General features: G+C 35.9%; 1 protein-coding gene across 3 annotated transcripts in view; it reads right to left on the reverse strand.

Annotated features, from left to right (window-relative positions):
* Window positions 1–17,060, reverse strand: part of COMMD10 (COMM domain containing 10) — a 170,577-nt gene that overhangs the window by 112,822 nt on the left and 40,695 nt on the right. Inside the window, exon 6 of one of the 3 annotated variants that reach the window (XM_070517570.1) lies at window positions 8,552–8,619. The exons of the other annotated variants lie outside the window; for them this stretch is intronic. Within the exon in view, the coding sequence (XP_070373671.1) occupies window positions 8,614–8,619 (6 nt within the window). The 3' untranslated portion in view covers window positions 8,552–8,613. Of the gene's footprint in view, window positions 1–8,551; window positions 8,620–17,060 lie in introns of those variants that run through there. 3 annotated transcript variants of the gene reach the window in all.

A 17,060-nucleotide genomic window follows, 5' to 3' on the forward strand; every position in this document is an offset into this window, starting at 1 on the left:
TTTGAGCAGAGACCTAATGAAAGGGAAATAGCAATCTATGTGGACATCAAAGGAATAAGCATTCTAGAAGAGGAATAGAAAGTGCAAAGGCCATACAGTGGGAGTACGTTTGAAGTGTTCCACGACAAACAAGCGACTTCCATGGTTACAGCAGAGTGAGCAGATGGGGAAAGCTAAGAGATGAAGTTAAACAGGCAGCAGGGGGTTATATCATGTAGGACCTTTCAGGCTACGCCAAGGTCTTCGGGTCTGTCTCTGAGTTTTAAGGGAAGCCTTTAGAGTACACTAAGCAGAGAAATAACATAATCTGAATTCTGTTTAAAAATTATGACTGTCGTGTGAAAAATAAGCTACAGAGAACAAAGATAGAAGCAGAGAGACTAAAGGCACAGATGACAGATTCATGTCAAATGTAAATGATTAGTCACAGGAGAAACAAAATTTCCTGGACTTAATTAATGAACATGGTGACCTAGGCCCTCTATTCCCTGCGACAAGATTGCAAAAGATGTTAGCACCTGTTACATGTCAAACACAACAAAACTGCTTGCCAACAAATTAGTCAGACCTCAGGAAACAAATAATTGTTTGCAAGGCAAATGACACTTCATTTACAAAAGTCTCTCCATAACGTATACATTAATCCTTAAAACTTTACATGTGCATCCCTAAATCTGTCAGATTCATGAAAGTCAAAACTATAAAGATAGAAATGAGTTATTCTACTTCCAGGAATGGGAAACTAAGACCAACTCTCCTAATAAGGATTAACTAGAAAAACTTGACAAAAAATAATTAAAAACAAAAACTGAAAAACATTTGTTTGAAGGCATTGGAGGGCTAACAAACTAATGATTTACAGTTCAGGATCCAGGACCGGCCCAGGGAAGTAAACTCAGCCCCTGGAGGCACTCCTCCCATCCTCCTTAATAAAAGCAGATATTCAAATGTCCAATGGAAAAAAAAAAGATAAAGGCAATCCATCTTTTTAGCAATTAAGAAAATAAACATTAAAACCACAATAAAATACCACGATACATTCATCCAAATGGCTAAAACTAAAAAGACATTACTAAGTTCTGGTAACAGTGTGCAACAAGCACAAATTTTATTCACTGTTGGTGTGAGTGTAAATTATACCACTACTTTAAAATTAAACATATATATACTTCAGTAGGTTATAAAGAAATTCTTCACCCTTCACTACAAGACATTATCTCTGAAATATGACTCTGTAGCATCTTCCATCAATAATTAGAATTTACCTACTCCCTGAATCTGGCCAGTCCTTTTGACTTACTTTGGCCAATGGAATGTGATGAAACAACAGCGCACCAGTTCTGCACCTAGGCCTCAAGAAGCCTCGTGTCGTTTCATGCTCCCTCTCAACCAAGTGAACGTGCCTAGGCTAACCTGCTAAACAGTGAGAGACACGAAGCCCAGCCACCCTGGTCACTGCAGTGAATAAAACCATCCTAAACTAGCCTGCCATCAGCAAACTGCTGACACACGAGCAAGCCCAGCCGAAATCAGCCAAGACCAGCCAGTAAACTACATGGCCCATTCACAGACTCCTGAACAGTAAATGGTTACTGTTTTAAACCACTCAATTTTGGAGTTGTTTGTTCTATAGCAATAGCTAACTGATGGTACCAGAGAGAGGTACTGCCATCACTAAAAAAACAAAATATGAGGGCCAGCCCAGTGGCATAGTGGTTAAGTTCGCATGCTCCACTTCAGCAGCCCAGGGCTCACAGGTTCAGATCCTAGGTGCGGACCTACATACCACTCATCAGGCCATGCTATGGTGGCATCCCACATACAAAATAGAGGAAGATTAGCACAGATGTTAGCTCAGTGACAATCTTCCTCAAGCAAAAAGAGGAAAACTGGCAACCAATGTTAGCTCAGGGCCAATCTTCCCCCCTCAAAAAAATAAATGTGGTATTGGCTTTGGGGCCTTGAAAAACAGTGAGGAAACTGTTAGCAAAAGCTGGAAAAGGGTAAGAAAATTTTCATTGGAGACTGAAAAAATAGGAACCTGTGTTATACAGTAACAAAACAAAATTGTGTTGCCTGTAGTAACTCAGAAGATGAAAAAATTACTTAGTAAACATTTGGATTTGCTTGCGATCTCTAGGCAAGTGTTGAAAGTCAGCTGGTTGTTCCTATCTGTGTATGATAAGGTAATATGGCAAGAAAGAGATGAGCTAAAGGAAAAACTGATTAGTTTACAAGCAAAATTTAGAAGGAATAAAGAAGGGCCAGGACTTCCCGGGTTGGAAAATACAACTGCTTCTCATCTCTAGTCTCTCAGCTGGCAAAACATTCTCCAAATGCAATATAGTCTGGGACTGCAGATCAAATCAAGAGAGTACAAGTAAAAACCCTTTGTTAATACCTTTAAAAGAATTACGGTGGGGCCTGCTAGACCGTCTCAGCTAAATAAAAGGCCTTCTATGGTCTTAAAGGAGTTGTTTCACAGCAGTCTGTCACACCCAAAGTAAGTCTAGAGCAACAGGCATGTGTCAAAAACAATGACAAGTGTGGCTTTTGGAACATCACAATACCCAGCAATTCCAGTCCCAGGAAGATACTCAACAGGAATGGGCGATCACTTGTAAGAAGAGGCATCTACAAGAATGTCCACAGCAGCAGTACTCACAATAGCTAAGAACCGGAAACAACCCAAATGCCTATCAACATGATAATGAATAAATAAAATGTGGTCTATTTATAGAATAAAACATTATACAGAATGAAAATGAACAAACTACAGCTAAGCATAACAAAGATGAATATCACAAACGCAATTTTGAAGAAGCCAGGAACACAAAAACATAATCAATATGATTCCTTTTAAATAAGGCTAAAAATAAAATAGCCAAAATTAAACTGCAGTGTTTAGAGATGTATGATTAGGGGATAAAAATATAAAGAGAAACAAGAAATAGAAGGTAGATCACAAGAAATGGGAGAAAAGGGGAAGTCATTTAGAAGAGGCCAAGGCAAGTTCTGGCATGCTGGCAAAAATTTATATCTTGATCTGGGTGGTAGTTACACAGATGTTAGCCTTGTGATTAACTGCACCTCTGTGTTTTATGCACTTTTCTATATATACATAATTTAGCATGTGGGAGAGATGTGAATAAGTGGGGCCACGGGTCAGACTGTGGCAGCCAAAGAACTAAGAACATGTCCAGGTTCAAAGGCACTTTAGAATAGAACCATTTTTTTAAATGATATGCACTGCTGAGATTTTATTTGATTCATGTAATCAAAGCAACACTGATGTTTTCTGTCAGCCTGTTTAAAGGGGGGAAAAAGATTCCCTGTGTTTGCTTACTCATTCAATAAAATCTAGCAGGTGCTATATTATGAAGTGAACTGCCACTGTCATATCAGAGGCACCTTTCACTTTCAATAATAGATTATTGACATGTGTTCAATAGCAATTCAAAAATCCTATAAAATATTATGCCTCCATCATTTATCTATTTGCTCTTCAGAAGTTCTGTGTGAAATTTTACTGTGACGAGAAACATTTGAGTAGAATTTCCTCCCAGCTCCACTACAGCTGATAGCACAAGATCTAGTCCCTTTCTGCCAGGGAAAGACCAGAGCTGAGAGCGCTCCCAATATCTGACCTCTCTCATGCTTCGGTACCGTGCCCCAGATGATATCAGCTTGACTCATGTGATAAGAGACATGTATACCACAAGATAATAATCTGCTATACCATCTAGCTTCTATTAGAACTTTCTCAAGAAAAAAAAGGCACCACTATAAAACAAATGCTGAAAAATCATACATGACTCATATTTGTCTACTTCATATTCTACTGCTACAGTTTTTGAAATCTGTAACTCAAAGCATAAAAGAGAGTTACAAATTGACTCAGTTAAGAGAATGCTTTTCTTTAAAAACGTAAACTCATTAAAAAAGAAAAAGAATTCTCCTTGAATTAGCACCAACTAATAACTTTAAATTTGGAATGTATCAGTTGGCTGATGTTATACTAGATATACTATAAGACTATGATAAATAAAACTTTCTATTTCCCTACAAATCTATAGTTGTGAAATGGACTACAGGTTTAGTAGCATTATATTTTGAAAGGGCATTACAAATCAGACAAAATGCAATTTTAAAATACAAGCTAAAATCTGAGCTCTGACGCAGATTTAATTCTCCAAATATAGACACAATACCTTTTATCCCACACGTCCCTCTTACAATACGACTTTAACACTTCTCCCACAGAAAGATGGGGTCAGTATCCCTCCCCCCTGAACCTAAAAGACCTTGTGATTGCTTCAACCAATAGAGGACCACAGAAATTATGTTATGTGGCTCCTGAGGCTGGCACATAAAAATGCCATGCACTTCTTTTAAAGATTTTATTTTTCCTGTTCTCCCCAAAGCCCCGGGTACACAGTTGTGTATTTTCAGTTGTGGGTCCTTCTAGTTGTGGCATGTGGGACGCTGCCCCAGTGTGGCCCAATGAGTGGTGCCATGTCTGCGCCCAGGATTCGAACTGGCGAAACCCTGGGCTGCCGAGGCGGAGCACGCGAACCCAACCACTCGGCCACGGGGCCGGCCCCCATGCACTTCTGTCTTAGGATGCTAGCTCTTGGAATTTAGCTGCATTGGCAATGGAACCAGGTGGATACAATGATTTAAAGCCTGAAGGTCATTGAGGACAGTGTTAGTGGAAGCCTAAAAGGCCTGGAAGGAGCTGCTGGTGAGAGTTTAAAACAAAGTAGGGAAATGTGATTGGAAGTTGCAGGAAAGGGGATCCTTGTCTTATTTTGGAAGGAAGATTGGAAACACTGTTGTTAGAAGAAAAATTGAAAAGAGGAAATGTTCCTAATGAACTCAATGACTGAAAGTGCCACTGGGCTCTTCTCACTGCATATGATAACATATGAGAGGAAAGGAGCTACAGAATGACATATTAACTCTAAAGAAGCAAGGACTTGCTGGGTTAAAAAATAAAACTATGTGAAGTAACAAGCACCTCCAGGTGACAAAATGATTCTCAAATAATGAAGTGGCTAAAGATCCAACCCACGATGGGGACTGTAAGAACCTATGTTAAGGCTCAGAAAGCTCTGACACAGAGCCTCAGAGAAATGTTAAGATTGACAAAAGGTCTTATAAGGTATATCAGTTTTTAAGTGATGCATAAGTAATTACCACAAACTTAGTGGCTTAAAACAAGATCCAATTACTAGTTGGCCTCTGCTTTGGGTCTCGCGACGATGGAAATCAGGTGTCAGTCAGGCTGGGCTCTTATCTGGAGGCTCTAGGGAAGAGGTTGCTCCCAAATTCCTTCAGGTTGGTGACAGAATCTAGTTCTTGCAGCTGATGGTCTGTGATCCCCACTTCCTTGCTGTCAACCAGGGGCCATTCTCTGCTTCTAGGAGGTGCCCTCATTCTTTCTCACCAATTTCTCCATCTTCAAACCAGCAACATGTAGAATCCTTTGCACACTTTGAATCTTTCTGACTCCCTGTTCTGCTATCAGCCAGAGAAAACTTTCTGCTTTTTAAAGAACACACCTGATTGGGTCAGGCCGACCCACATAATCTCCATATCTTAACATAATTGAGTTGAGAGTTTAATTAAATCTCTTTAAAAAATAATTATTTCTTCAAACGAAAATAATAATATAGTGTGAGGTTTATAACAACTGTCATAAAAATGTATGACAACAATAGCAAAAGGCCAAGAGGGAAGAAATGGAAGCATACTACTGTAAAGTTCTTATCAGTGCCTAGAACCTGAGGCAAGTGCCCCTATTCACATGTTTTAATGTATATTTTAATGATTAATATTTTTCCAGAACATTAGTTGAAAATTTGAAACACACAATATTTTAAGTTTAAACATTTTAATTATGTCAACAACAGAATTTGTTATAATTTTAATTTCCTGGCTTTAATGGAAGCAGATTCATCAATATATTTTTTAAATCTACTTTGCTTATATTATTTTCAATTGAGGGAAATGCCATGTGAAACAACTCCTCTTGACCAAGGGATGATCTTAAGTAATTTGAAATTAGCTTCAGTTTACCGAAACTTCTTCCACAGGACACCACTGTGACCTAGTATTGTTAAAAACACATTCTCAAGGTCACTTACACATTTGGATAAAATTGCACTAAACAAATTTCATGAACTAGTTCTAGAACATCCAAGCATCATGCTGATTTCATATTACAATTATTGATATTGCATGCTGCTAAAACTATTTCAGATGAAATTTCTACAGGACGTAAATAGTCTAAATATTTAAGAACCAAGTCAATGGCTGTTTTTTGCCAATAGATGTATTCATAGAAAACAACTTTTCTCTGGTCTGAAGACACTTCATTTAATTTTTCACATCTTCATTACAAATGTGAAATTAGGATGCCTATAATCTCCCTAATTTCTGTTTTTATATACACTTTTCCCATAATAATTCATACTCTGGTGATTTGTCCATTTCTAATTACTTTACTTTTCTTTTTTATTTTAAAATTGAGGAGTTATATTCATAACTCTTGCTAAAGTTTTGCACTCATCAAACATTCAAAGTCATATTTCCCATTTGTTGTAAGCAAAAGGGTAGGCTTTTTATTAAGAAAACAGTTTTATATATAGTTGTTTTTTTTAATTGTAGAGCTTTATTAACTTTTTCTGCTTGGTTCAAAGAGCCACCATGAGGAGCCCAAAATTGTTACCCCAACCCCAGTGGCAAAAGTTAAAATTTTCCAATCCTAACGGAAAATTACAAACAAAACCCAAGTTCAAACACCACTACTATGCCTAATCCACCAAGAGTGTACTTAACAAATCAGGATATATAAAGCACTATACAATTACTCAATACACTCAGGTCAAGGCTACATGCAAATAAGATTATAATTAAATGTCCAGTAGTTTAAAAAGATACAAACTATACAAACAAGAGAATAGCTGCACATTCAAAAGAGAGCCCACTGCATTAAGATTTCCTACCAGTAAGGTACTAACAAAAAATGTTGACAAATTCACAGGCTTTTACTATTTGTGTTTAAATGAGCCATTTCCTCCAAAATGTTCTGACAATATTTATTCTTTGATTTTATATTTCTAAACATAAGTTTTCTTTACATATGCAAAATATTATATTCTAGCACGCCTAAAATTGGTATTATCTCTGAAGATGTACATAGTTGAGTGACTAGCCCAAACTCATTCAGAAGTAACAGAATTGGATCCAACTTTTTGCCTGAATGTTTACTTAGTGACCTTTTCTGATTTAAGTTGAAATGCTTAAGGAAAAGGTCACTAAAACCAAAGAACAAAATTCAATAAGGTCTTTTAACAGACCTAATCTTCCCTTAAATATTTTCTTCCAAATGCTGTCAAATAGCAGCTTATCCTAAATATATAAGAAACTATAAAAAAAAAGAGAGAGAGAGAGAAAGAATTATCTTCTTTATGCCTTCTACTTTTACAACTAATGCCACTTTTGGCAAAACTCAATAATGGCCTTATAAAGAGCTGGGCATTTCAATTCTCCTGCCCTAACCTGGAAAGACCTCTTTAAGGAATGAAGGTTTCAATGACCCAAACTGTACTGTAATAGACACTTTCATATTTCCTATCATATTTAATTCTCAGAAAAACCTTGTGAGGCAGCTACTACTGTCCAAATTTTCAGATGGGACTTTGAGCCTCAATCAGATAAGTAACCTGCTTGAGATTCTTCAGCTACTTCCTAAGAGGCAAACAATGTGATTCCAAAGCCTATGTTGTTTTTACTGCACACCAATGCCACCCTCAAAGTCCCTCACCTTAGTCTCTATTATCTGTCAAAACGTAATACAGGGTTATTTGTGAGCTGGAGGGTAGAAATCACTTAACTCAACTCCTTTATTTTGTACAAGAAAGCACTAAAATCAGAGAGGTGAAATGCTTTGTCCCAAAACACAGCTATTTAGTAACAAAGTCTAACCCCTCTTCACAACATTAACATAAAAAAAAAAGAAAGAAAACATGACTAGTAATCTTCAGCTAGACCTTTTAAAATATAATAAATTAAATGCTATAAGTGTCCTCAAAAATTTTAGGTCCTTAATTTGTTAGATTAATTGACTTTTATAATAATTCTTATAATAATGAATGTGATATGTTTTAACAGCCTAAAATGAAGAAAAAATAATAGATGATTAATGCTGCTAATATAAATCAAGGCAAACTCTTACTGTATAAAGCAGTATAAGTAGAGCCCACAAGAGTGGAAACCATGGGAGACAGTCATATATGAATCTAAATCCAATTAAAATAACTTGGCTGGTAGTAATAGAACCCAGCTCAATATATCTGGAGGAAAACAGACAATCATATTAGAATTAGAATACTTCAAATTGGCACTAATTAGGTCAATACACTCACATTCCTTCCCGTCAGTTTAAAAAAAGTTAGCACCTACCACCTGTATTATCTTACCCCTCCTCTTTTCACTAGCATGCACAGAATGTTCATCTACAAGATTTTTACAAGGATATACTTACCTAACAAATACAGAATACCGATGAATTTTGCTTTAAGACCATTTTCTCTTGTCTGACAGGCTCTAATCCTATAAATCAGTAGAAGATTGGTAATAGGAAGGAGACTTTCTTAATGAACACAGCAGTACTTTTAAATTCTAAGAAGTGAGAATCTGAAGATTCTGAAGGCATAAATAAGTAAAACATAAGAGGGACAAAGCACAAACAACACAAGTCATCAGTTAATACAGTGGAGTGACATTTAATTTATGTGAATTTAACTATGAGTCACTTATATGAATTCAACATATACTTTGTAAACAGACATAGAGTAATTAAATAATGCAGGCAATTAAGTCCACCATTTCCCTGAATGAGTGTTAAGTCCTGGAAAGAGTGTGAGACGGAAAACGTGAACCTGCTGTTTCCTCAACCAATGCGCGCTGAGGTCTCATGTGTGCTAAAGTGATTCTAGTGTTAAAAGACATACCTGAACTCTAAATATTAAAGAAACAGCAAATTGTTCCGATAGACTGGCGAAAAAAACACCATGGCTGAAATGAACTTATTTAGCAATGTTATGCTGGGATCCAATGTGGTACTTTCCCAAGGGATTCCCTCCGCCTCACAAGAACAGTCTTATCTCTATGAGATCATTACCTTCTGCACTGTTAGATCCTAAAACTCATCCCCGCATAAGATGAGATTCCACTATATATAAAAGGAAAAAAAAAGAAAGAAAAGGTCATCACTCTTTTTAACATTAACGTGCAAAAAGAAAAATAAGTTTTGTGGGAGAGGTTGGCAGAAATGAGGATTTTCCCACATAGGGAAAACTATGAGGGACTAATAAAGGTGGCCTTTGAGTGAAGATTTGGGCCAACTGGCTATAATGTATGTTAATCAATTATAAACTGAGTCTTAACTACATATCTGAAAGAACTGTTACATCAGAGCTTCAAAAATTACCTGAAAGTACTAGTAAACCAAATTCCCCCAAAAGAATGTTGGAGGTGAAAAGCACTCTCAGAACACAGGTCAAGTTCGTCCTTCATCAACCCACACAGTTGACTGGTAGACACATACTGGTTGGGAAACATTTATACCTTTATGCAAATCTCTACTGTTAACTTTTGAGATCACTAACAACATGCTGCCAAGTACAAATTTCAAGCTTTAAATTCAACATCCCACCAGCAATTAAACAATAGGAAAGAGAAAATTAGCTTAAAAAAAGGTAAAATATTTTACAGTTTTTACTTCTTTTCATTTCTGAGAGAGATTATGTTTCTTAAGCCTAACTCACATCCTGGCACTGACAGAAAATGATGATATTTGTACCCTACACTGTGGTTAACCAACAAGGCCACTTGAGGCTGGGTGACTGGCTGGTGACTCCAGTTCCCCCAGATGGTACCTGGATGCCCCACGGGCTTAAGAGGTCCATCAGAATCTCAGCTGACCTGTTACCTCCTTGCACTTCAGTTGAGTAGCTATGCTCTAGAACAAGCCAGTGCAGACTCTATTTTACTACCGGAAATTCTGATTCTCTAGCACTATAAGTACTTCATCACCCAGACAGACCCCTAGAAAAGAACAGGAACAATCCCCAATTCAACCTTCTATCAAGGTCATTCTCTTACTCCTCAAACTTGGCAAATGGAAATAAATCACCTATCCTCAGGAGAGTTTCATGGCTATCAAAACAAAATGTTTAAGAGCAAGATAAAACCATAAAGAGTGTGGGAATAGGGTTTACAGGACTAGCCACAGACCTCACTAAAGACAGGTAGCAAAGTAATCACTATGAAAGCACAGTGGCGACTTTATTAAATTGTACCTAATTTTCAGTCCTTCTGGGTCAATAAAAAAAAAGTGACTCGTTTTTTAATTTCAAGGGTCCAATGAGACAAAGCATAAAAGCACATTAAATAATACCTGGCACATATTAAGTGATCAATAAATTTTATCTATTATCATCATTATCTTCTTGATTGTTCGAATGTGGTAGTATCAGGTGTACGGGTCACTATTTGTGCACTGCACCTATTGAGACACTCAGCTTTCATCAGCTCCACCCACCCAGGCTGACTAGAATTCAGAAAGAGAAGGTGGCAGCACTTACAGAAGAGACAATGAGGTATCTCAGCCTCCAAATGGGCTCTGACCTGTATTAACTGACCCAAGGCAACTTAAGGGTTTACTGCTTAACCTAAACAAAATTTCCTTATGAGAAACGTTTCTTTTTTTAGGAGTTACTATTAATTAGGCCCCATTTTAAATTGTATTTTTAAATTTGTTTGGTATCTTAACCTATATAATACCTCCCCATGTCCAAGAAAGAGTCTGCCAAAATATACAGGATTAGGTAGTACTTTATTCATAAAGGGCATGTGTACCATCAAAGAGAAGCATAAATACCTTATTATGTGGCAGCAGTCTTATTATTAAATAGTCATTATCATGCCAACTAAAATACCAGAGGAGGTGACTATTATGTAACTTTTGTATAAGTGAATACACAATACCCACTCTCAAATCTAAGAAATCTATAAATTATTCTACTCACCTGTCTACGGCAAAAAGGCTTGATAAATTTAAACCAATCAAGCTACTTTAGGTACATGCTCACAATTTTCATATTTTCTTGTACTTTAGAATCAAAAGAAGCCAATATAGGGGGCCAGCCTGGTGATACAGCAGTTACATTCACGTGCTCCACTTAAGTTCATGCATTCTGCTTTGGTGGCCCAGGGTTCACAGGTTCGGATCCTGGGTGCAGAACTAGCACCGTTCATTAAGCCACGCTGTGGTGGCATCCCACGTAAAATAGTGGAAGATAGGCAACAGATGTTAGCTCAGTGCCAATCTCACTCACAAAAAAAAAAAAAAAAAGAAGCCAATATACATTACAATCAGTTGAAAAGTAGAGAAAATACCCAAATTAAAATTGGGATGAAAGTTTGAGCATCATTTACATGAGGCAGAAGAACTACAGTTTCTCATTTTAAAATAAAACCATTGCAGAACTGGCAACATATTTTTATTGGACTATTTCTTTTCTTATTATAGCATTAACAATTAAATAATACCATCCTCCTCTCTTAACAAAAAATGGATGATTACAATATGCCTGCCTCAAAGGACTTTGAGGTTACTCAATATTTGTAAAGAGTTTTGAGCCTTGTAGCTGAAAGCTACTAAGTAAATAAAAAGTACTAAAATTGAGAATGGTGATATAAAGCAAAGATGGCTTAATATAATAGAAAATTACATTTATAATTGGCACATTGCCATACTAACCCTGTGTATTTGTTCTTCCAGAGAACATACTCTACGAAAGGTCACTGAAAGTGAATAAAGAAAACCCACAGGGAGTTCAAGTAGCCTACAACACAATATTAGTAATTAAGGAAGTGGTATTCTTCCTCTATATTCATTTGGGAATCATTTCTACTAATTAAGAGAAAAGGAACAGTGATTTTTTAAAAATGATGGCTACAAACAATTTAAATTCAATTCTAAGAGCCTAGTTACAAAGTAGAATATTGTGACACTGAACAATTTTTTTAAAAGAGCAAACTACTGTACAAGTAACCAAGTCAGTACTCAACTATCTTCCAAGATAATATATTTCTAAAAATATCTTCTAGAGTAACTTATGTTCCTAAAACAATGTTAAACTATAGCACTGCAAATTCAAATTCAATAAACATTAAATGCTTACTATGTGAGTCATTATAATAGACATTTCACAGACATTATCTCATTTAATTCTATCAATAATCTTAGGAGGCAGGTATTACTAGCCACATTTTCAAAATTGGGAAATTTGCTGCAGAAAGATTCAGATTCTCATCCAGAGCCTAAGAATTTAAACTGAGTTTTCTCACTTTAAATCCACTGATCCCCCCATTATGTCAGATTAGGGTCTCTTTGGCTGTGCAAATAATCAACTGACAAATCATTTAACCTCACTGGGCCTGAGTATTTTCATCAGTAAACTTAGAGGATTGAAATATTCCTAACGTCAATCTCCCCAATTCTGTCCTAAACTGTCTTTCTAGAATTTATTTTAATCATTTTAAACCATAAAATTCAGTGGCTTCCAATACATTCACAATGCTGTACAACCAGCATCACTATCTAATTCCAGAATATTTTCATCACCCCAAAAAAGAAACTCATAACCTTTAAGCTGTCACTCCTCATTCTTCTCTCCCTGAAGGCCTTGGCAACTGCTAATCTGCTTGCTGTTTCTATGGATTTGCCTAATCTGGACATTTTATATAAATGGAATAATACAACACTTGACCTTTGTGTCTGGCTTCTTTTATTAAGCAAAATGTTTTTGAGGTTCATCCACATTATACCATGTATCAGTACTTCATTTTTATGGCACAATAATATTCAATTGTATGTATATGCCACAATTTGTTTATCCATTCATCCACTGATGGACATTTGAGTTGTTTCCACCTTTTAGCTATTTTGAATAGTACTGCTACAAACATGCATGTAAATGTACTTGTTTGAGTCCTCATTTGCAATTCTTCTGAGTATATATCTAGGGGTGAAATTGCAGAGTCACATGATAATCCTGTTTGAACTTCTGAGAAACTTGTCAAATTATTTCCCACAGTGGCTGAACCATTTTACATTCCCACCAGCGATGTATGAGGGTCCTAATTTATCCACATCCTCACCAACAATTCCTTTTTTTCTTAAATTATAGCCAAGCTAATGAGTGTGAAGTGATATCTCATTGCGGTTTCGATTTGCATTTCCCTAGTGACCGATGAAGTTGAGCATCTTTTCATATGCTTCTTGGCCATTTGTATATCTTCTTTGGAGAAATGTATATCCAAGTCTTTTGGCCATTTTTTGAGTTTTTTTTTGTTGTGGAGTTTTAAGAGTTCTTTACATATTCTAGATACAAATCCCTTATCAGATATAAATGATTTGCAAATCTTTTCTCCCATTCTTTAGGTTATCTTTCCATTTTCTTCATAAAGTCCTTTGATGCACAAAAGTTTTTAATTATGATGAAGTCCAATTTATCTATTTGCTTTCATTGTTTGTGCTTTTTGGTGTCATATCTAAGAATCAATTGCCAAATCCATCTAAGATCTCTCTTTGCTGAAAAATTCCATAAGCCTTTGCCCATTTCATAAACAAAGTTGTAGCTGGATAATTCGATTTGTTTTACTGCTGAGAATTACAAAAGAGTTATTTTGGAGTATTTGTTACATTGCCCTTACCGTGGAAGTGGTAGCATTTTAAGTTTGGATAAAATTACCATTTTAAGATGAACGGGTTGGAGCTTCTTGAGATAAAATGGCATATCTCAGGAAGAAACTGCATTTCTGCTCCATTATAAAGAAAAAAGGAGGAAAGGGAAAGAGAAAGAGAAGGAGGACAAGAAGAAGGGAGGGAGCAAATTATCTCCATTTGAAAACCTCATAAGTCAATAAATACAGAATTTTAAAAGACATTTCAAATTATATGTCCAAACATGTTAATTCCTGGAAAAGACAGTTTACCCTGCAATAAAAATTCAATACTGTGGCAGTTACTAGAATTTTCTTTAAGACAGGGATAGTATTTCTAAAATCTACTTCGCTCGCTTTAGCTAGGCAATAATGTTAGTATCTATCAAATGGTTTAAATATGGCTTTAAAAGCAAATGTACTCCTGAAGGATTACTAGAAAAATAAATCATTTTTACCAAAAAAAAGAAATAAGAAAATAGAACATGCTAACAAAATACTCTGCAGCCATTTAAAGTGCTGTTGCTGAGAAGAAGTTTATTTACTGATAATAAAAGATGTTTTACAATGTAATGCTCTATGGAGAAAAAACTAGTTTATAATGGATAGATTTGGAAAGCTTTATACTAATTAAATACGTCATTCAAAGTTATCTTTAGGTACGATTATAGATGAATTTTATTTTCTCACATTTTCTGATTTTTCTATAATGTAAATTTCTTGTGTAAATTTAGAAAAGTACAAAAGATAAAACCAAAATTCCTTAAAAGTGAAATTTATAAACAAGAATTTCTTTCTGCACATTCACTTATTGTATTTGTCTTCACTCAGTATACGTAATTTGTCAGCTATGTTTTGGTTAAATAATCACAACAATAACAACAAAAAATAGAGAGTTTTACTGATGTTATAACAGCACAGTTATTGATTCTAAGTAAATTTTATATAAATTCCAAATAACACCAACAAAACAATTTTTAAAAACTTAAAACATGATGTTTCAAAAATTGTATATAGTCTGTTACCTCATTAATTCGACTTAGGAATCAAAACTTTTCTGAAACAAGAAGTTATCAGGGTTTGTAAAAATGAGATTATATTAATTCTGTCTGTCTCTTTATTTTTACTAGTAGCGAGGGGTGGGATAGGTGTTAAGAATACCACTGCTTCACCAATCCTACTTCTACCCTTTTGTTCATCTACAGCCCTAGTTACGGCCTGTCCCACTGCCTATGGGTATCATTCTCCATTATATGATAAGGTGACTGAAACTGACTATTCTCTGTGCACTAAAAGAACAGCTGCTTTGAGACCCTCAAAAGCATCATCCAGATATAGACCAAAAACACAGAACTGATGATGCTGGGCTAATGCTAAACACAAACAGAAAATAGCCAAACCAGACTCACAATCATCAGGCATCTTGGAATGGTCACACTTCCAAATAAGAGGTCAGGTGATGTAAGATTTGAGGATCTAATTAACCCTTAAGGCAATTTATACACAGGCATGACATTTTTTAGAAGATTACATAATTGTGGATCATAAGTATTAAAGACAGCTGAAAAGTTTTAAAAAAACAAAAAGAAAATATTTTATATGTGAACTTATTAGGAAAATCTTCACTTTTCCTAATACCATAAAAACAGCCAATAGTGCCCAATAATTTGTTCTGAGAAGAGAACTATATCATATAGTAAAAATGATTCCTCCTTTTCAGATAAGTTTAATTTCCTCTAAATAATTCTCATATAAAGGAAAGAAATAAATCTGAGAAAAACATAATTTACATAATCCATTAAATATATATTTAAGCATTCATATGGTACCTAACACCAAACATGTTTAAAATCTCTTTTAAACTAGGCCGGGAAAGAAAAATGTTCGTTAACACCTTTTTTGCCAAAATTATTAGGACTGAATTCCATATTCAACAATGCAATTTACTCATAACAAAACTTAATCTAGCCATCTTTATTTTGTCTTGAATCTAAAATTTATAATACCATGCCCAAATCAGAATACTAGATTCAGAAAAGCAGTTCAGAAAATCACCAATGATGTTCAAAACCTAATAAATTCAACTGAGACATAAAAATTCACATTTTAACTGATTTCTGGCGATGGCATCATTGGTATAGAGGGCTTATTATGAACTACTCCAGTACTTTCTAGCAGATCTTGGGTATATCATCAACAAAGGAAGCAACAGACCAAGGAGTAGCCACTGGCTACACACTGAGAATTCCCAGGATGTGGAGCAAAAATTCATATACTTAGACCACTTCAGCTTCTAAGTTGATGTAAAAGTTCAGACCAGAACAGGTATCAGGTTTTACTTGTATCCACTTCTCCACTGTAAAAGATATGCTATACACCTGACCAAGCCACAGGAGACTGAAGAGTCAAACAAAAAAAAATCCCTTAGTGATCCCAGAACTAATGTGTCTATCTGAGGCTCCTCTGTACCACACACTACTCTAGAGAGGCTATGGCTATGGTTCTAGTACTATCTCTAGTCAGTTTCTCACTCTCCATCAGATCCCCACCCCCAACACACACTGTATCTTCACTTTCCACCTGACCCTATCTAAAATCCAGTCAGTTACTCCCGTGTATACATAGCCAATACTCTGTCCCTTTCTCCCTTCATCTGATACACCCAGCAAAGATGAAACCCTGATTAAACGAAATTATCTGTCTACTCCACATCTGTACCAGAGCAACCAAAAATGAATAAATAAAAATGTATAGCCTTCTAACAGCTCTCAGTTCAAATTCATGGTCACAAATCTCAAGTGGGCAATCAGCACTGTTCAGTAACAGTTAAATATCCTAAAATATTTAGTTTGTTCATTTTCCCACTATCTAAAATAACTACTTCATACTTTCTCCTCTGTTATCAAACCTCCTAGACCTACCCACTCCCCCAACTAATGATTGCATTGAGAAAACAGAAGCACTTAGATGCAACTTTCCCTTCCCACCACCAAAACTACCTACCTAACTCATACTCTTCCTTCTTTCCTATTACAACAAACGATATGTTCCCACTTCCCATCAAAGTTTAACCCTTCCATTTGTGCTCTGGACCACATATCTTCTCACTTCTCAAGGAACTTATATTCCTCTCTGTCCTGCAGCATCAGTTTCTCCCCCAGTGGACCTGTGGCATCAGCATACAAACCTCTTCTATCTTCAGTCACTGAATCCACATTCTGCTACACTGACTATCCTATTTCTCTGCTTCTTGAAAATTA

The sequence above is a fragment of the Equus asinus genome, chromosome 9, assembly GCF_041296235.1.
Source record: "Equus asinus isolate D_3611 breed Donkey chromosome 9, EquAss-T2T_v2, whole genome shotgun sequence".
Classification (NCBI taxonomy): Eukaryota; Metazoa; Chordata; class Mammalia; order Perissodactyla; family Equidae; genus Equus; species Equus asinus.